General features: G+C 31.7%; 1 protein-coding gene across 1 annotated transcript in view; it reads left to right on the top strand.

Moving 5' to 3' along the window:
• pio (zona pellucida domain-containing protein piopio) overlaps positions 1-23,545 on the top strand; it is a 122,395-nt gene that overhangs the window by 86,782 nt on the left and 12,068 nt on the right. The window contains exons 4-5 of the mRNA XM_075362710.1: positions 1,308-1,516; positions 21,574-21,944. Coding sequence (XP_075218825.1) covers positions 1,308-1,516; positions 21,574-21,944 — 580 coding nt within the window. The remainder of the gene's footprint in view (positions 1-1,307; positions 1,517-21,573; positions 21,945-23,545) is intronic.

Here is a 23,545-nt window from a genome sequence, read left to right on the forward strand (position 1 = left end):
CAAAAAAATTGCATTATATATTATTGCTGTTGTGAAAAATTGCATTATATACACCGATTCAACTCGGTAGGGGAAACCAAATTAAATAAAAATCGATATATTATCCAACGGAACCTTAGATCTAATTAGCGTAGTTTTTTTATCTTTACTTTTAATTATTATTAAAACCGTGAAATTTAGTTACAATATATAAAACATTTTCAATAAATCTTACTAATTATTATCGGTCATTAGTATGATTCAACGAGGATACACAAAAAATTTCTTAAAATCCGTTTATAAGCAATAAGAACGTTTGGTCAAAATTTTAACCTTAACTTTTTAAATTTACCCTCAAAAAATTTTTTTTTCAAAAACAGTGATCAGTTTAAAAACCTTTAAGGATGCTGCTGAACTTTCCCCATATTTCGATGGAATTTATATTCTCACAATGAAGTATAATTTAAAAGTTATTTTTCCTGGAATAATCTTATTTATTCATTTATTTTCTTATTTAAAGAAGCGTAATCTAATATATTCGAAGTAGTTTAATTATACCAGTAAAAAGTTATAAAATTTGTATAACCAATCCTTTACTATGGAACTTTGTCAAATATCACAAAATTTGTTTTGAAACACTTAAAATTCAGTAATAGGTCTGTTATTTCTGATCGGATCTCCGATGTTATTACTTTTTTAAAACCTAAAAAACACATACGAGTAAAAGTCTAATTCTCCTATTTCCTTCAAGTTATAACAGTCCTTAATATCTTCCCCTCGTTTCCATTAAAAAAAAAAATATACAATCAAGAAATTACTTAATATATTAAATTTCATGATGATAAGTTTGAAGTACTTAAATAATCAAAAGGTGGCCAGCCTCCGTGGCGCGAGTAGTAGCGTCTCGGCCTTTCATCCGGAGGTCCCGAGTTCGAATCCCGGTCAGGCATAGCATTTTCATACGCTAAAAAATTGTCGTTTCATCTCATCCTCTGAAGCAATATGGCCGTCCAGGAGACTAAAAAAAAGTGACCTAAAAGAAATGGAGATGGTGGAGGCTAATTATTTTGAATAAAGTAGCGATATTTTATAATTTATTAACACTACGACTTAAGTAAAAACTTTTCTTTCTTCGTTTTTCCTTAATATTATTATTATTTTATCGTGTAAGTATTAATATTGATGAATATCTACATTAAGATGGTTTTATATCAGTTATAATATTTTAATTATTAAAATATCGGATATGTTTTTCTTATCGTTCTTTTCATATCTGTTCCTATCTGCTGATATTTTTGTACTGTAATTCATACGATTTGTTTTTATAGGTATTCCTGAGGTCGCTCACATAGACTGTAATAGCCAAGAAATTTCTGTGGCCATCGATACGAGATCACCTAATGGACTTTTTAACGGTATGATATATCCAAAAGGACTGTCAAAAAATTCATCTTGTATGACAGAATTTTTTATGCAAAGGAGCCCGCTTCATTACAGGCTTCCTCTTAGATCTTGCAACACCATGAGCACTGAAATGGTAAATAATTTATTTATTTATAAATGTTTTTCGTGTTAATTTTTAGAGTATACTTTACAATTAAGAATGACATAATTTTTTATCGATTCGATATCGATATTTTTCGATTAGTTCTCCTGTATCGATATGAAATAATTATACAAATAAATTATAAATTAGTTTCTGTTATCTATTTTAAATCCCTACACAAAGATAACCTAAAATAACAAAATATTTGAAATATGACTGAGAGACTTCATAAATGAAAGCGATCGTGGAAAATCCGTATTTAATTCCTTAAGATCTCAAAATATTGGAAAAATTATTATTTTTGTTTAAATTTAGATCTGTCCTTTCTGATACAAAAAGAATGATTTTACATCACTTTTAAAGAATAACCATCGGTTACTTACGTAGAACCCTTGAGATAAGACTATCGACTTCGACTTCCAATCGAGTAAAATCCCTTATGTTTTAAAATTCGTTTACTGAAAATGTTTCCTAAAAATGTTATTCGTTGTTTTAACTTTATTAGCGTTTGAATATTTTTACTGGGCTTTTCAGATACCTATATTATATTAAAAATTTACATTTATATGAAAAAATAATTAATTAGCTATTCATTATCGACTTCCTACCTTAAGGACCAACTCATTTCAAATAACCCCCCCCAAAAAAAAAAAATGAATATGTAATTACTGTGCATTCCATATTTTCCTGTACAAAAATGATTATTTTATTTTGTTTATATAGAATTTTAAAGATTGACGGTAGTTAATAGAGAATCAGTAACTAGTCAAAATCGGAATGCTTCGTTATTCGCAAAAATCTGTAAAGCATAGGAAAAAGTATGAAAATAATGTAAGAGAAAGAACGAGAAAATTATAGAAGAGTAAGGCTATACAGTTCGAGATTCATTAAAATAATGGCTTGATTGTATTTTTTCGGTTCCAAACAAAAAAGACGTAAAACACAAGACCGGACAGATAGAAGATCGACATCGACTGCTGATCGGTTAGAATCGTTTATCTTATATTATTGTAAGAAGGGTGAAAAACATTCCATAACATTATAGATCGATAATTTTTCGACGAAATAAATGCGCTTAAACCACCTTATACTTAACTATATAATTTTTATAATATAGGAAATAGGTACTGCAAAATGAAGAGATAGCCGATCGCCTTCGTCTTCCTACTTTTACAAAAAAAAATGAATTTAACGTACTCCCAACCTTCCTTAATTCAAATCATGTAGAAACGTGAGATGGCATGAAAGTTTTGTGTATTTATGAAAAAGGTTGTTTTAAAAATACAATATTCATAAGTCTTGAATGAATGTGGTCATATTAGCGAATTCTGTTCCTTTTCCAAAGCTTTTTTCAGAATCTACAATTCAAGTTTCCTAAAATAAGGAACCGCCTTCTCTCAAAACTAGAGAAAATGTTACTTTTGCCTAGTGTCGAAGATGAGCGGTTTTGGTAGAATAAACAATTGATTACCATTTATGTCGTTTATTTTGGATTTTTTTAGCTTGTAAGACTATATTATTCTATAACGTTTTTTGGAGTTTTTTTTTGTAATAAATTCATTATTGGTATTGTTGGTTTAGCAAATTAAAACAACTTTTTTTAATTATTATAATATGATATTTAAATCTTAATCATATTATAATGTGACATTTATCATGTCTAGTTATGATCGGATATTTTTTAGTATAATTTTACTTTTAGTATTTTTTTAAAACTATGCCGATACCATTAATAAAACAATTTCACAAGATAATGAATTTGTATCAATATATTAATTAATTAATTACAAGTGTTAATTTTTATTAATATTGAATTTTTACTTTTATAATTGTAGTATTTAAATTTGAAAACCTATTTTTTCCCAAACATTCTACTAAAATCTGATATATCCGGAAATCCTTTATAGTACATTTCTAAATCGACCGGCAATATTTATAAATGTATATTTTTCTTGACAGAAGTTATTTTACAAATTGAATAGTTTTTTTACCATATTTTTATAGTTCGTATTTAGAACAACTGTTATAAAGTATGAATAGAATAATGATACCGTTAGGAAAAACGGGTTGTTTATATGATGAACAAAGAAACATCCCAACACGATCAAACGTTTTTTTTATGACTGGATTCAAGAATGATCTTACTCTACACTGAAAATGAACCCGTATTAATCGTGACAGACTAAATGGTATGCATATATATATATATATATATATATATATATATATATAAGAGAGAAAATTAATACTAAAAATGGTTTTACGAAGCTCTAAACCGTTCATAATATTATAAAACATTAAAAATACAACGCAAGTTTGAAATACTGATAACTTGCAAGTAAAAATTTGAAATGCTATTAGTATGCTATTTAATTTAAAATTTTTAATAAGTCTATTAACGGAAATATTCCTTGTTAAACAAAAATATAAGTTACTCAACAGTTTATAATAGCTGTAGGAAATTCCAAAGATAAAAAATATCTTTCACCAGTACGATGATAAATTTCTGCTTAGTGCCATAATAACTATAAAAAAGATATGATTTAAAGTGATTTTAATATTGTTTCTTATTAATGATAAAAATACGTATTCTTCCTTATTCGTTCTTAGATATATCAAATACATATGAAGGTCACAGATACATCTACACGCAAATTAATGCACGCATTCATAATAAAATAAGTACTTCTACGATCAGTAATCATGAATAAGTTTAATAGTAATCTCAAAAGAAGAGTTATTTCAGTTGAAATTTTAAAAAAACAGCTGAAATGTATCTTTACATTATTGTTTTTATCTTTCGCTGTAAGTTTTACAGCGAAAAGATAAAAACAATAAAGGGGAAACTTAAAATTACATGAAACTGGCTTCTTTTATCTAGAAACTATATAAAATTATACACAATAATTTTTTTTACGTATTATAATCGTTCACAAAAATAATTTTTCGCGTATCCCATCTTATTATGAATTAAAAATTTAAAACTGTTTTTAGAATTTCTAATAGGTAAACACTAAAATATAAAATTAAGCAAAGAAAAACTGTAATTTTTAAAAAAAGTACTACTGTAATTTTATTTAAGTTAGGTATTTTAGAAAACTAAGATGATTTCTAATAGCCGAACCAAACCTAACCTAACTTTTTTCCTCTTCTGCCCCCCTGGCTGGATCCGCCAGCAAGCAACAAAACTCAGCCCAGGGGAGTGTCCTGTTGACTCTAACGAGCCTCCCCACTTACCGACTGAACGTCCGGCATGGCAGGTCGGCCCGCCAGTTCTGGATCTTTTCCACCACGTGTCATGCCTCTAACCTCCGGAAGGGGATATCCAGGCTTTGCTATGCTGTTCCCGGGCCCCCATCTTTTTTTTTACTGAGTACCCCATTCACCGTAATCTTCACCTTTCGTCTTCAGGACGGTAACCGCCAAATCCTTTACCGCCTTCCAATTCCCGTTGCTTTCTACCATGTAGGCGACCGTATTCCCTGGAGTCAAATCATGCAGCTGCAGCCTCCTCTTCAGTCCTTCCCACCTACCTCGGACACATGAAAAAGGTGTGCCTTGGGGAATCCAACTCTCCACAGTAAGTTCAGTTGGAGAATTCTCTTCTGTCGAACCTTTGCAAATACTCCCCGAATTCCCCGTGGCCGGAGAGATGTTGGGAGATATGATAATTCACCTCCCCGTGTCCCCTCCCTAGCCACAGCGCCAGTCTGGGAATTAGAGTACGTGTCTGCACACTCTTCAGTTCGACTCCAGTCCTCTTCCCATTCTTGCAGCAGCAACCTGTTGGCCTGACCTCTTGCCATCCCCTCGTAGACCCTCTTCCTGTGAAGGGCTTGTAAGTAAATCGGGGGAATACCCGCCAACACCTCAGTCACCTCCGTCGAGACATTTCTATAAGCCAATGTTACCTTCAAAGCAGCCCGTCGTTGTAGTTCGGCTAGGTTCCGAACATTCTTCCTCTTAGTCAACGCTGTAAACCAGGCAGACCGATATTGTATACGATACTATTGCAGTACAACTTTTGTCTTCTGGGGGGGGGGTCAGTCCCCCAGCCCTCTTGAACGCAACTAACCACTCACTCATCTAATAGCTGTATTCACAAACCTCTCCACTTCATCTTCCGTTCTCCCTGCGACCAACATCGCAAGGTCATCCGCGTATGCAAGCAGCGTCACGTAATAATAATAATGAATAATCAGATGGGAAAGATACTCGCAAGACACCGTCAAACACAATATTCCAAAGCAGGGGACTCAGCACAGACGCCTGCAAAACCCCACTTGGCTATCATCCGTTCAAATAGCTTTCCCAGTGTTGGTAAGAGAAAATTCGGGTGGTATGTCACCTCCCGCCCACCCACCACCGGTTTGGGTATGAGCAACAACTTCCCCTTCTTCTTCAGAGCAGGAAATCTGCAGGCTTCCTGTTCTTTGTTAAGAGAATCCAAGATTATCCATAGATGGATCTCTCCCAGCCGTTTCAAGAGAATGCCCGGTACCCCGTCCGGGCCTGGGCTCTTCTTGCAGCTAATCCTAGCCAATGTCCACCTCAGTTCTTCAATGCCAAATCTCTACCTGTCGGTACAAACCACCGAAATCCCTTCCGCACCATCGGTTCCGAAAATATTTCCCAATGCTCGCACAGCTTTTTCTCTTGTCAGGAGAGGGAGTGGCGCACCAAATCTTTTCACAAGTATACGGTACGCCCTTCCCCACAGGTCGTCATTCAGCTCTAGCACAATCTTCCTCCAGACATCCCTCTTCGAGGGTTTAATTTTACCGTAGAGTTTTTACTTCAAGGCCGGTATATATTCTCGGCCTTTTCCGCCTCGTCTGGTCTAAATCTAACCTAACTAACTTAACCTAACCTCACTGAAAAAGAAATGACTTATTAACATAATTTGTTATAAATCTTAAAAAATTAATCGTACTTTATTTTACATGATGATACATAACAAAGTATATATCATTAATTAACCACTTAGCAGGAATAATCCAATGATTTATTTCTTGATAAGTTCAAACTAAATAACCAAATATTAAAATTGAAAACAAAGACAGGTGCTTTCTATAAACTTGGTAAACTAACCAATAATGAGACTTAACAGAATAAATAGCCTACTGTTTTCATCTTCTGAACTGCCTCATAATTTATAATCGCTGTTTATTCAGAACTACAATCTTTTCTCTTTTGTTGGTAAGATGATTCTAACGAAGACAAATAAGTTTAAAGCAATGTGTAGTTGACTGCTGCTAGGGAGTCTTACTTACCCACCGGATTGGTCTAGTGGTTAACGCGTCTTCCCAAATCAGCTGATTTGGAAGTCGAGAGTTACAGCGTTCAAGTCCTAGTAAAGCCAGTTATTTTTACACGGATTTGAATACTAGATCGTGGATACCGGTGTTCTTTGGTGGCTGGGTTTCAATTAACCACACATCTCAGGAATGGTCGAACTGAGAATGAACAAGACTACACTTCATTTACACTCATAACATATCATCCTCATTCATCCTCTGAAGTATTATCTAAACGGTAGTTACCGGAGGCTAAACAGGATAAAAAGAAAGGGAGTCTTACTTGGAAAGCCAAACAGTCATATATTAGGTAGTCTAAAAACTGGTGAGCCTTTGGCACACGAGATAACGTAAAAAAGCTGGCAATAAAAAGAAGCTCGACGTTTGGGTACACATGATCTAACTCAGAAAAATTTAATCGATCGAATTTCTATCGGCGAATATCTACTGAAACGTAACAAAATCGAGCCATTTTGAATCGCGAGTGATGAATAGTGGATAACCTACGTCAACAATGTACGAAAAAAATCGTGGTCGAAGTGAAAGGAAGCTCCACAGTCTATGGCAAGGCTCGCACTGACTCCCAGGAAGGTTACGCTTTGCATCTGGTAGGGTTGGAAGAGCACATTGTGCATCAGGAGCTGCTGCCATCAGAAAGATCGATAGGCTCAGATCTAAACTGTCGACAATTAGCGCGATTGCATCTAGCAATTCAAAAGAAACGGCCTGAACTGGTCAACATAAAGTGTATCATATACCACGCTGACAACGCCATACCGCATACATCTTTAACGACCCGTCAGAAATTGAGATAGCTCGACTGGAAGGTTTTAATCCATCCACCGTATAGCCCGGACCTGGCACCGTCAGACTACTCCCAGAATGGTGTTAAGTTAGTTAAAAAAGAGACCTGTGAAAACCACGTGCCATAAGTTTTTAACCAGAAACCACAGACAGAAGTTGTACAGCGACAGGATTATGGTATTGGCGGAAAAATGGCAGAAGGTCAGCGAAAAGATGATGCATATGTGGTCTCATAATGTTATTTTCCAATAACAATAAATGTATTCTTAATTTTGACTTCCAAAGACTTAAAAGTTTAAGCCAACCTGTAACATCAGCGCCAACGCTTTTTAAATGATGTTAAAAAGGAATTTATTTATAGGAATTTCAGCCACCATATATCTGATTTGGAAATCTATTTCCAAAAAAGCAATAATAAAACTATTTAGTTCTGTTCATATGTTCAATTTCTTAACAAATCTAAATTTAATTTCCTTTTTATTTATTTGTATTCTGTGTTCTCCTGTGGGGCACTTATAGAACGAAAGAATCTCATTTCAGCAACATATTTTTTTTAGGACTGCAGTTTTCATATCTGTGTAAAGACTAGGTAACGTAAATTTTGTAATACTTCAACTATATTTTTTCCTCTGTCTTTTGTTTGATTATCGATTGATCTTTAAGTTTATTTCTACATCTTAGTTGCATCGCAGTCAAATAATTTATAGTGAAATACTAGTTCTGAATTTGAAATATTACCGTATATAATAAAAATTACATTTAACTGATACCAATTTTTAACTTGAACTTTGAATCAGTTAATTCCATTGGATATACAATTATATTCCATTTGTTGTGTTAATAACATATCATGGTGGTCTGCCCATTTAGGAAAGCTATAGTCACACAGGGCCTTCGACCCCATAATTGACAAACTTAATCTTTTATATATATATATATATATATATATATATATATATATATAGAGAGAGAGAGAGAGAGAGAGAGAGAGAGAGAGAGAGAGAGAGAAAGCGCGCGGAGACTTCAAACAATCGATTGATGAAAAAAATAAAGTAATGAGTATAGAGAAAAAGAAGTTATGAAATTGATGAATAGAAAACATAAATTAATCCTTTAGGGATTTCTTTAGGAACAAACATAATAATTATCTATCATAGCTTGAAGGTGGATTCCGTATCACCGATCTGATGAGTACGGAATGAACATTAAAACAGACAAAGCTTATCAAGGATAAATCAAAATTAGTCTAGATAACTTTTCGAATGGGGCAGTATAACGGGAAGATAAGGGTATTGTTTTAAATAATTGGCTATAAATATATATATCAGTTTATTATTTAATTATGATGATAAAAGTAAACAAAATAAATAAAAACAATAGAAAAGATAATTATTTCCGCTCTAAGTGCTGAACTCGTCGGGATTAAAATAAATTTAACCACTTCGTCTTTCATTCTTTCATTATAACGAACAGAAATACTTACAAATGGGCACCGACCAATAATGCATTTATTACTAATACTATATACAAAGAAGGGAATCACAGTTGTCTGAATTTAAACAATTACTAAAGCAGGAAGTTCTCTATGTACAAAAGTACACGCGGATCGGAGGGGGAAAACTACTTTATCTTAGCAAGGCCATTACATCCTGTCTTGCGTTAGCAATATTGCTCTTCTCTATTTTGTAATTGTTGAGTTCATCACGATTTTTATTTATCAACGTACGTTTTGATCAGTAAAAACCTAGCTATTCTGTAATGATCTGATTCCCTTCGGTTAAAGAGGAAGAACATATTTTCAAAAATAAAAAAAAAATTGTTTTCGGAATTACACAGATGATTTATGGTATAATACAAAGCGGCTTATTATTATTTTTTTAAGTCATCGGTTGAAGTTAATTTACCTAAAAAAGACCAATTCAGATACCTACGGCAACATAATATCTCTAAATTTAGTATTTGTATGTTTTTATATCAGGTTGTCTAAAACGTATTGAGTCTTTGGAGACCAAAATTAAGAATACATTTATTGTTATTAGAAAATAATATTACGAGACCACATATACACCATCTTTTTCGATGACCTTCTGCCATTTTTCCGTCAACACCATAATCCCGTCGCTGTAGAACTTCTGTGGTTTCTGGTTAAAAACTTATGGCGCTTGGTTTTCACAGGCCTCTTTTTTAACTACAACACCGTTCAGGGAGTAGTCTGACGGTGCCAAGTCTGGGCTATACGGTGGATGCATTAAAACCTTCCGGTCGAGTTCTCTCAATTTCTGACAGGTCGTTAAAGATGTATGCGGCATGGCATTGTCAGAGTGGTGTACGATACACTTTCTGTTGACCAGTTCAGGCCGTTTTTTTTTAATTGCTAAGTGCAATCGCGCTAATTGTCGACAGTTCAGATCTGAGCCTATCGTCCTATCTGGCGGCAACAGCTCGTGATGCACAATGTGCTCTTCCAATTCTACGAAATGGAAAGCGTTATCTTTCTGGGCGTCAGTGCGAGCTTTGCCGCAGACTGTTGAGCTTTCTTTTGCTTCGGCCACGATCTTTTTTGCACATTGTTGTCGTAGGTTACCCACTATTCATTACTCGCGATCAACCACTTCATAAATGGCTTGATTTCGTTACGTTTCAGTAGATATTCGCAGGTAGAAATTAGATCGAGTAAATTTTTCCGAGTTAGATCACGTGCACCCAAACGTCGAGCTTATTTTTATCGCCACATTTCTCCATATGGTTTAATACTGTTTGGTGATGTCATGACAACTTACATGACGGTCTTCTTCGACTTTTGCCAGAATATCATACACTTTTTCTGTGAACGGTCGCGCACGGCGAGCAGTGTCTTGGACGTCGAAATTTCCATAACAAAAGTGACTCAACCGTCTTTTGGCTGTTGGTTTTGATAATGAATCTTCCCCATAAACAGTAAAAATTTCTTCCAGGGCCTGCGCAGCATTTGCGTCTTTATCGAAATAAAATTGTAAAGTTCACGGCGCAATACCTTATGTCTGAGTACAAGAATTCCAACACTTGGCACATTTATTAACTTCAACTGCCAGCTGTCAAATGACGTTCGGCCTGACCCGTTGTGACTCATATACCCTGACATTTTGGACGCTATCTCATGCGCAAAAAGCTCATTATTTTTTAAACTTCCCTCTACTTAATGACTGCTTTTAAAGCAATTGAACAAATTTTAATAAAATTTTCCAGAATTTTTCTTCGTAAATGTTTCAATTTCAAGCAAAAAATTAAAAAAGGGATAAATGGCTTGACACTACAACAATTTAATTTTTTTTATAACATCCTCATTAATAAATAGAAAATAATGGCTTGTATAAAACTGAACTGTAACTAAATTCTGCAAAATAAATTGTTCTAAATATCTTTATTTTGTCATGAACAATTTAAAAATTATATTCCGGAAAAAAAATTATTTTTCCACTTCTAGAATTTTTTAGAAGATAGCAGTATCATTCTTACTGAGATAGAATTTTCAAAACTTGGGATTTTTGTATAGCAGGGTCGATCAGCAATGAAATTGCACGAACACTTCTTCAAAAAGAAGTAAAAGATTACTTATCCGACTGTAAAATTTCATAAAAAAATTTAGTTAAAATCATTAAAAGCTTTACAGCTAGGCTGTTATAAATTTATAATTTTAACCTACCCATACATGATTTTATTTTTAAGAGTTGGAGGTACCCCATTTACGAGCGCCTGGGCAGTGTCGGCCTCGCTAACAGGTTCCGCAAGATGTTATTAAATGCGTATGTGTTCCTGCGCACTACCGACTAAGCCTCCACCCCTAGCTACCCACCCTTCCTGGTACAGCTGGTGTGCATTACTTCAGAATGGGGAGGAATACGTCCTCACACACATTCAGACACCACAATCAACAGACACGGACCACACACCCACAAGATACCAAACATCAGACTAAAATCTCACCACACACTCCACGACATCCAATCATCGCTCAGAAAACATACCTCACGCCGCACACTCCACACATCACATCCAATCGCATAAACAAACACCTCACAGACAATCGAACACTACAGCATACTTACCTCACGGGTCACCATCGGACGCAGGAACGGAGGTGCCCGCAACCTCATCGCACCCAGGCGACCCTCACACGTACGGGGAACCCCCTAGGCTCTTAGCCGCGTGCCTGTCCTTCCCCAAAACCTCCGAGACCCCTTCTTCTACCCCTGTGAGACTCCTCCCAGACGTTCAGCTCCTCCATGATCTTCCTAGTAAACCTTGCTGCAGCCGTCCGGTTTTCCGCGCTTTCCAACATGATCTGCTGCAGTTCATCTGGGAGGAACATTTCCCGTACACGGTTATACAAACTATAATTCTCAAAATATCAGTTCATTTATTGTTCCTTTTCTCAATGTATACCGTTCTGTTCACCTCCGAAGAAAACGTTAACAGTTCAAAACATCTTTCCTTTGACGAACTCTAATTACTTAACTTCAAATACGGATAAAACCTTTACGATGTTCTTTTCGACTAGACGCCCCTGTTAATCGTCTGGATAGTATTCCCATTAATTAATCGTTCCAATAATGAAAAAAAAACAACCGAATTTAAATATGAAAGATTTACTTTTGTTATTTAGTTATTTTTGTATTTAAAACTCAGCTATTCCTATTTAGTCATGAAAATAAACTTAATTAGCGTTCTATCGAGAAAAAATTCATGAGAAAATCTTAATGCCCACGAAACACCTACTTGTTAATACGTGCTTTCACCTTAATATTTTGATACCCGCTACAACTTCCCACATAAGTTTAAAAACGATAGATTTATTGACGTTATGTTAAAGAAACCGGTTAATTATAATTCGGTAAAATTAAGTAAGACTAGTTTACGTATATATTACGAGTATTTAAGCACATCGGTAGTCACGAGTAAGAATATAATTCTTATTTTACTCTAAAATTTGTAATTTTAATTAATTTAAAAAGAATATATAAATCAACCAAGAGATAGTATAATTTATTATTCCTGCCAGTTGCTTAGATACTCATCCACGAACAACCGGTAAAACACAAACATGTCAAAATAACTTTCTAATATTCAAATTATTGCCGATTGTGAAACAATACCGGTGACGTGAATTATATAATAATTATTTTTTTTTATACAATTACAAATCAAATTAATTAAAATTTATTATCATTTTCATAATTGCTAGTGCATGGGTTTTGATTATGCAACCGAACTTAACAAAATATATGTATTTTATTAGCGGGAGACTTCGTGAATGTAAAGGGAGGTTTTTTGTAAAAAAAAACATAATATTTTTTTTTAGATAATGTAATACCACATTAATTTTAATTATAAGCCACGTTTTATTTACGTGTATTAGAAATAAAATTTTATTTGTCCTGTTAAATAATACGAGAACGATTGAAGATGTTTATACAAGACCACTTACTTGTCTATAGGAAAGAGTCGTGGCATTTAAACTCGCTAACAAAATATATATATATATCTTGCTAACACCTCAAATGAAATATTCTTAAAATTATTTAATTTTCAAAGAAAAATGGTTTCTCGTGATTCGGAAGCCTCAAAATTCGCTCTATTCATCTGGATTCTAGAGATATCTCCAGATATGGGGGGAGAGTAATTCATCTGGACTCTTATCACAAATAATAATGAACCCATTCTCACATTGGTAACTGGTGATTTGAGTATTTTACTCTAAAAAATTTATTTTTTTAACGGATGAAAAATTTCTGTTAACTATTTAAGTACCTAAAAAAATTAAAAATTCTACACCACATCAAAATTACTTTTCAAGTAATTTTGCGCATTATTCTAAACCAGTTTTGCGCATATCCAAAACGACAAAAATGTGTTTTACCGCGTAATCCTAAATCGCAAAAATGTGATTCTCCACTTCTAGCCTCTAAACAGAAAATCATTAGATACATAGTAGGAATCCTATTTACTTATTAATTTTAAAACGGAAAGTCTAGTTATGAATAAAACAAAAACATGAAGATAAAATACGTTCACTGTATTGTAGACTACGTTAGATTATGATTTTTTATTTTTAAATAACATTCCTGGTGACTAATCTAGTTGTTTCATTTCTTGTTTAATAATTGTAAGTTTAAATTCCTGCTTAGTATTATACTTCTTAAAATTTGTTTGCCAACTAATTATTTCTTAATAAATAAATAATGGAAGACGCCATTAACTGTACATCTTTAAAAGATCGCTACATGTTTCATATTTCCTTATTCCTACAATATATATCTAATGGCTTTCTTCTGTAGCCTAAAACTTCTTTCTACATTTTATTTAGACGATCAGCTCCCAAATAGTATCGAATACTGTATATATGAAAGATCATCAATCTACAACAGACTTCTCTCATCAATTTATCATCACCAAGCCTAGACAGCAATGTTAAAACAATGATGTTTGAGCCTATTTTTTTCGAATTTAACGTACGAGGTCATTCCAAAAGAGTATATATCAAACATCACACCCAAGATATTAAGTAGTGATGACTGTTAAATAGTGTTATTATCTGTCATGACATTAAGGTTAATATTTTTTTATTTACTTTGTAATCTATATTTACTTTCATTTATTATTAAATAACACTGAATGAAATGCTGACTGATACAGGTCAGGGTTGTGTTTAGATACAACGAAAAATTGAATTTATGTATTCCTACATAACTTACTTTAAATTAAAAATTTAAATTAAATTAATTAACTGTACGTATTTTAAAAGTAGCTATAATTGGAAGTTCGATAAGGGCTGTTCAGAGCTACGTTCCGAAACCTACCGGGTTGGTCTAGTGGTGAACGCGTCTTCCAAAATCAGCTGATTTGGAAATGAGAGTTCCAGCGACTCAAATCCTAGTAAAGTCAGTTATTTTTAAACGGATTTGAATACTATATCGTGGATACCGGTGTTCTTTGATGGTTGGGTTTCAATTAACCACACATCTCAGGAACGGTCGAACTGAGACTGTACAAGACTACAGTTCATTTACACTTATACATATCATCCTCTGAAGTATTACCTGAACGGTAATTACCGGAGGTTAAACAGGAAAAAGAAAGAAGAGTTTTACGTTCCGAAAAAATCATAAACACCCTTTGAGATATACAGGAAAAATTTTCATGGTTGTTTTCAACTTACAATAGTCTTTATCTCCCTCCCTTGTATCGACCGCTGATTTGATTCTATTCTTCAGCAGATAGTAGAGTGTTATATATGTTACCGTGAAAGACCGATATCTGACAAATGTCGATATTCTCCGGTGAATGCCGACCCATACCACATACATAGGTGAAAGACCGAAATATTTTCTTATTCGAACCTTCGCTTGTATATATCGACAAACACAGATAAGCTCTGGTGGGTGTCGAAACGATAACTAAAAATTTTTTAAAAAATCACCGGACACGGATCTCTAAGGTAAACAGATTACGAGAAACCCTCGTAAATAAAGGAAGTTTAAATTTACGCTAAACATAACCTACTCTCGCTAACCTAATCTAATTAACGTTAAATTTACAAATTATATATGTTAAGTCTCCAACACTGGGAGGTGATTCATCAAATTCACCGCATTCATAAAAAGATTTAATCAAATTTTCAGCATTTTATAGATTGAAAGGGCCAATCAGGATATAAAAAATATGTTAACTGCATGGGTGAACAATAACGATACAAATAAATGATCAGATGGTTTGCCCTTTGTTCAATTTTTTATAAAAATATTTTTATTCAACTTTCACCATCAGTGCATGCTGAATGTGTCGAATTTTGCGATTTTTGTTCTCTAATTTCATTATTTCACAGCAACACACACACACACACACACATATATATATGTATATATATATATATATATATATATATATATACAATGAACTCCCTCCATAAAGATCTCTCTTTGAGACGATCACCTCTGAAGAAGACCTGTATTTATGAAAGCACAAAAATATTAATGTTACGTAATTATTTTTTTGTAAGATACCGTTCCCTAAGCCAACCGAGGATCTTCAAATATATATTAAGGTGACCAATAAAATAACTAGCATAGTAGTAAACTTAAATGAAAATGTGTATTGAGGTGACTAATAAAACGATTGACAAAGCAGCAAATTTAAATGAAAATGTAATAAAGTCGTTTTCTAGATGGTCGTCGTTCGTTTCACGCTCTTTGTTCAACAGATTATTATTTTCTTTCAAATTCATTCGCTTTCGTTCAACTATTTTCTTTGTCTAAATATCCGGGATTAAAATTAAAGCACATCGGATTATGAAAATATATGATTTGTCAGACATGTTTGTTGTCTTATAATAAAAAATCTGATGTGGACACCACATAAAACCTTCTACGCCTATTAAATTACATGTTCACATTTTTTGCTGCACTTCATTTAAACTTATTTCATTTGAAAGTGATATACGATCCGCCAGTTCTTTAATAAAGTGGACAGTTATTCATTTTCTAAAATATTAGTTTTTATTAACATCAAATATTTATACAATTATTAATTCAACAATCTTACCTGAAGTATTAGAATAGAGTAAAAATCCCTTTATTACTCTTTATATAGATGCAAGTCTTATACCTATTTTATACTATGTTTTTAAATTTTATGATGTAACCATCAACAAAATGAAAACAAAAACGAAACAGGAGATGGTTACTAAATTGTATAGAGATATTTATTATTAAGTAAACTGAAACAAATGCATAAATAAAAAAAAAATATGTATTTAAACAGGAGAAATGTAGAACCAAGTAAGTGTTACCTATTCACGCATATCATATTTCATCATCATCCAATGTTTACTCCAGCATCAGTACATAGTATGGATATAGGCTTTAAAGACACTGAATCATTGTCATTGTTGAAACAATTGTCATTGTTTTTTGTAAACAAGAAATTATTTTTATTCAATAGCCCTGAATCACACCTACCTTGTAATTCCCTTAAACTCTTTCTTTTATTCATGTCGTCACTTTTTATTTCTTCATAAACATAAATATCTTTTGAAGCTGCAGTTGCAATCGGTTTTGTATGCGCTTCATTTCCCCAAGCTTTAATGTTCGCAGTGTTATTTATTAATTCTATTACACTTACATATTCAAACAGAAAAGTAATTCTATCAGGGTGTTCAAAATATAACCAATTTTTGTAAAAACAATATAACAACCTAACATTCTAATGCATTTATGGAATTCTTGTATCCGAAATAAACATATCGATAACGAACGGAATAGACGTGATCCATCACCTGTTTTCTCTACTGAGAAATTTTCTCTTAAAGCATAATAGATTTTTTTATTTCGTTGGAAATCAATAGGATGAGACTTTAAAACTGTGTTATTTAAAAGTTAAATCAGTATAAGGCACCTAAGATCCATATTACTGTAGCTAAAAAGGGGAAGGCACGGGCTTCGGAATACCGATTTGAACCATATTGCGTGCGTGAAAAGTACACTGTTTTCGCGTCTTCATCACAAAATACTAACACGCAATATTCAATTATACTCAAGAAAAATTTCCTTAGCATTTTATATATTAATTTTGTTTCACGTCGCTCAAGTACATATGTGGTGTAAGTGAGAACGTGTCGGATCCGTAATCATGCATACATCGGTTCGAATCCGACTTCATATACGTATATTTTTTAGATTTTTTTTTAATTTAAATATATTGATTTATTAATAATTATTAACCTCTGCAAAAATTTTTGAGTTGGAATGAAAAGAACATAAAATTTTATTTCAGTAATAACTTCTGATTTTTTTGTATTATTGAATTATTATTTATTGTTATTTTTTTTACAATCAGAGGTTAATAATTACTAATAAATCAATATATTTAAATTATAAAAAAGAAATTTAAAAAAAATATATGTACATGAAGTCGGAATCGAATCGATGTGCCTTCCCTTTGTAAGATCAAAATATTTCATTAATTAAAATTGTATTTGTATAACTCGTGGAACCAATGTAAATAAGTTCCACTTACGATATATCGCTGAAAAGCTCTCAACGAGGGCTTATTACTGCAATTAAGAAAAATTCCAAAATCCAAATGTTTCAAAATTGAAATCCCGCTTTATTTAGAGGTCTGACTGTATACACATTTTTGGCCCAGTCGATTGTAACCAAAAAGGGAGGTGCACAACTAAATGTTACAACAGTCCTAAATACAAAAAAATTTCAACATTCTACGGCTAATCATTTTTGAGTTATGCGAGATACAGATGTCACGCCGAAACTAGTCAGAATGGATTTAGGGATGGTCAAAATTGATATTTCCGTTGAAATCTGAAAACCGATATTTTTCGCGATTACGATACTTCCTTTGCTTAGTACAAGGAACTAAAGATGTATCCTCTTAAACAAAATATAAAAATTAATGAAAGGAATTCACAAATTCGTAAAAAATTCAACAATAACATATGTAAAATTATGGACGTAACATTTCTAGTTTTTTATTCTACTATACTACAGTAATTAGTATACTAATTTGTAACTAAAATTTTACTGTTAATTGCTATTGATATTTTGTTGATTCTTAGTTAACGTAAATAATGCATTAAATTTTCATATACAACTTAAAAGCCTTAAATGTTACAAAGAAAAAAAATTGGTAACAATTGTCTCTGTTAACTTGATAATTTTCTCACAAACCTCCAAAAGAACAAAATCGTTTGGTACCACGGATTTTTAGAAAGAAGTATATTTTAGCCATTTTTTTATTTACGTAACCTAGAAACCTACGATAACATTTAATTCATACATTAATTACAATGAGAAGCAATATCGAATCAGTACAGTCTCAATACAATAGCACTAGATTAATATTGCATAAAACAAATTTATGAAACATCAAAAAATTTGTACATATTATCAAAATTATCAAATTATCTTTTTTCCATCAATGAAAACAAATTATTAAAAATATTTTTTCTTGCTATGATTTTAGTTCAAAATGATCCTAATAGTTTTACTAAACATTTTAAAAGATTTTAAGCTAGGAAAATACTTTTCTACTTCTAACCTTAAATTTCTTATCAGTTTTGAATGTCATCGTTCTATTACCTTGGGTTATAATTAAAACTGGACAGTCTGAATAAAACTACAGATGCTATGTATTTTATAATTAGATCAAATTTACGAAACTGTTTTTCACTTATAATAAAAATTACCCTTATAAAAATTCTTCTTTCTTGAGGATACTGACTTTATTTTCGCAAACAGATCAGTATATTTTTATGCAAGAATATTCCCTGTGTATTAATTATTGCACGTATTTTTTATGGTTAAAAGAATAACGCCTCACAATATAAAGGGAAATTTATATTTTTGTGTTGTAATCTGTTCATACTGACTGAGTGCCTGCATTGGAATTTCTACTTAAGAGCTTTTGCACGAGTAGGGTTAGTTATGCACTTTCTGTATTGCTTGTGCTATTAAGATGAGGTAAAAATTGCAGTGTAGAAGATGGGTTCATTGGTCGCTGCAAGGTCATACGATGTCTTCTTTGGTAACAACTTTAACGGTCTTATGTTTTTTTTTCTGTTGGGTGCTCTCCTACTCACTAGTATCTGGATATACACTGATGCTAAAGTTAAAACCCTTTAGATCACGTAAATCTCGTTGCTATATAATGCACAATATCTGTAATCTATATAAAATATTAAGCTAATTATAGAAAATGTAGTTATCCAAAATGAGATTTATCAATTAATTACAGATCAGTATGAATACATCTAGCCAGTCTTAGTATTTCTTTTTTGGGTCCTTAATCTTCAGGCTTTCCAAGAATAAGATTTCAAACGTTTACTTCAACATTTTATTTTATCTTCAAGTAAGAAAAATAGGTAACATTTTAATAAATTGTAACTATAGTAAATACCTATTAGTGCAAAATACATTATATTATTTTAGAAGCCTTTAGTGAAACAGTGAACAAAAATACACGCACCAGTAGTGAGTCCTTTCTTTAGTTTTTTCTATTTCTCTATTTTTTCTTTGTTTTTAAAGTTAAGTCTGCAAAACGCCAATCTTAAAATTTTTATTTCGTTTGTTCCTTAGAAAAGCAAACAGTTGTTTTCAGGTAGAGACTCAGAAAATAGCCAGTCGCCACTATCACCTGTTGCCAAGTCAAATTATCATTGATTAACCTAATCTCACCTTAATACAGACTACCGACAGGTCAATAAACACTAATAATAAATCCCACATCTGTATAAAATTACTTGGCATATCTCTGTCTCTTTGCATTGGTGTTTCATTAACAAACTCATTCATGATTGGTTAATGGGAAATCAATCTCAGCCAATCAAAAGAGCAAAACATTGTATGCATAAATGTTATTTTTTATTACTTTGTTTTATACAAAATTTTAAGTAAAAAAATTAAATACTGTCACATTTATCCCAAATTTAAGTAAAACATAAGTTCTTAAAATCAGGTAACAAATCTATAATTGTAAAAGTACTTATTTAAGTCTTTTTTGTTTTTTTTTTTTTTTTTAATAAATAAATAAAAGAAAAAAGAATAAAAATAATCATTGAAAATCATACTTTCAAAAAGCAAGATGCCTGATTAAAGGATTTCTTTGAGGTTACATTTTTACTTAGTCATTTTTAAATAATTTCACCAATAAAGAAAAAATAAAAATCTATCTCCTTATGAAAAATATGACAATAGAATCAGTTGAGCTAGTTTTCTGGATCAGTAAATCAATAAACCTTAGTGTAGATTTTTCAAAGCTTTTAACATTATAAACCCCTAATAATAAGTATTCCCAAATGTATCAGACCCAGAAGATTGACTTTTAAACTGTAATTATTTAAAAGCATTTACAAGATCTGTTAAAATATGAATAAAACAAAGTGTATAATCTATTAAAGTTTCTGAAGATCTATCAAAAAGTAATCACCATCCATATCCATTTTGAAATCGATAAATGAAAAAAAATGACAATGTTTAAAATTTCTTCCTGAAACCTCATGATTCCTAAACGTAAGTTTTAAATAATTTATCTGTTGATAAATTACACATAAAAAAAACACTCTAAAAAGTTATATGTTAAATTCCAAGTCATGTTCCCAGTAAACATTTTTAAATAGCATAGTATATTATCTATCCATATAAGAGCAATTGTCAGTGATAGTTACTGTATAAATACAGTTGTGATAAATAAAAATTAACATAATTGATTGGTGAAGCAAGAAATTCAAAGGTATTCAAGTTCATAGATTACAAGAACGATTCTTTTTTAAGCATAATACCTGATTTTCATTTCTTATATATATATAAAGTGTGTGTGTACACATGTGTGAACACATATAAAGAGGTATAAGTTACTACCAAAAAAGTCATAGTCATTGTCAAGAATAACAAGCATCGCATATCAGTTTAATCAAAAAAAGTGAATGAAGTTGCCTTCTTTGCTGAGCTAAATATTTTGTTATATAACATCACTCTGAGCCCCAAAAAATATACAACAACACTACAAGTGACATTTTTCCTTACAAACACCTTAGAATTTGTGTAAATAATATAAATCACTTCTCCCAGTGAAAGCAACTCTGGCTAGTGCTGCTTGTACCTCAGGTAGTTTACATGCATCACAGCCATTAAAAAGACTATGATAGATAGTGTAAAAGAACAAAATTTGTTAAGATATATATTTATTTATTTAGTAAACCAATTTTATGTCATTTATTTCTGTAAATTATTATTAGCAGGAATTTTATCTAAAATTTTCATAATTAATTGGATTTAATTTTATATTTATTTTAATCTGTGTACTCTCTACACTGTACTCACTTTGTGGACTGCACTAATAGTTTCTTATTATTATCACTACTTTTTATTTTTTTATTTACTTGTATAATTATCATTTCAGGTTGATGGAGGAGTGGAATATTTTAATACCATTGTTGTACAACCCCATAGAAAACTAGTAACAAACCAGGGAAGAGGATTTCATTTACGTTGTCGCTACAGTACTCATGCGATGACTGTAACAAACGGTGTCAATGTAAATACAATGGAACCGACAACATTACTCGCTACAGCACCGATGCCAGGATGCACCATGAAGATATTTACTGGTGATCCTCGTGAACAAGAAGTTGCAGAAAATGCAAAAATTGGTGATCCACTCACTATGGTGATAGCTATTGACAGTCAAGATGTTTACGGGCTAAAAGTTTCAGATTGTTTAGTCAGAGATGGGTTAGGCTGGGGAGAACAAAGACTGATTGATTCTGATGGGTAAGTTTAATTTTCTGATAGTTGAAAATAACATTCTTTTTTTTTCTATAATTTATTAACAGATTTAATGGTGACCTTTTAAAATTAAAGCCCTTATTGTACTTTCTTTTTATGCCGATTATCAACAAACATGGAAAAATATTTAGTAACATTATCCCTCTGTAACACAAAAATTAAACAATACAAACAAAGATGATATGTAACATTAGATTGCTGCGAGTGTATTTTATATACTATATATGACTAAAATGATACTAAGAAGAATTTCTTAATGAGAAATTAATAAGTAAAACCTAAACTTCACTGGACTACCTAAACTGCCAAAGAATTGTACTTAGGTGAGAGCTGTTGAGAATCAAGGTCTTGAGTAATATTGAACTGCTGTCAAAACAGGCTGACACAGACAAAAATAGAATCCCAATGAATGCATAAGTAAATATCATACGATGAGGATTACACTACCAGCATTTTGTTAACAACAAAACTTTTGATTTGGAAGTTTATGATGGTGTAACATGTTTCAATTTGGGTAAAAAACTACTTGGAGCCCAGCTGAGATGCCCAGCATTTGAAACTTGAAGAGAAAATGTATTAATTTAAAATAAAATTAGATTTTCTTTTATAGAAACATTATTTCTCTGTTGATGAGTTTTTAAGTAATACTAATTTAAAAAAAAATAAAAAATGTTTGACTTTTCTGTACTCCACTAAACTTATATATAAATATGTGGTCAAATCATTCTTATTAACACCTTTTGAATTGTTATTTATTTTGTAGTTTTATTTTTAATATTTAGTATTATCACATTTGCTATTATTTCTTTTATTTATATTTTAAATTTTTAATGTGGATTTTAATTACTTCTATTTATTATTTTATAGTTAATTGTGTATTTTATGTTGTGTCTAATCAATTCTTTTACAATGGTTTCCCTTGATCGACCCAGGAAAATGTTGGGACAATTCCTTTCTTATCTGTGGAATAGCATACCTACCCATCATGACATGATCATTGTAGTGTATTATTATGAACTAATAAAAATAAAAATATTTATTCATGTTCAAGAATTACATCTTATTTTTCTATCTATTATAGAATATTTTGCAATAATAAACATATATTCTAAAGTGTAAGATGATTCTTGAGGGCTTTCTTTGACCTTATATTTTTTTAAATTTCACTCACCTATTGCATCTCAGCTAGACTTAAAATAGTTTTTCCCTACAGTCATTCCAAAGTACTTAGTTTTAATTTGAATTTTTGTAATCATTGATTCTTATGAATTTTAGTGAATGAATAGTGTGCGACAGCTGAACAATTATTATTCCCAAAATAATAAAAATATACTACATAAAAAATTAGTAAAGCATTTTTAACAACTGGTGTCTGTGATTTAGCACTTAAGTATAAAACAAACAATAATTATATTTAAATTTGTTACTTAGTTACAATTTCTATGCATCAAGTGCACAGTTTTATGTAAAATTATAATATTCTACTGATTTAATTCTTTTGTATTTGAACAAGTACCTACATAAATATCTAAACTCCCACCATTGTCATAACTATTGATGATCTAACAGTTTATTTTCTCTTTGTG

Source organism: Lycorma delicatula, chromosome 4 (genome assembly GCF_047948215.1).
Source record: "Lycorma delicatula isolate Av1 chromosome 4, ASM4794821v1, whole genome shotgun sequence".
NCBI lineage: Eukaryota > Metazoa > Arthropoda > Insecta > Hemiptera > Fulgoridae > Lycorma > Lycorma delicatula.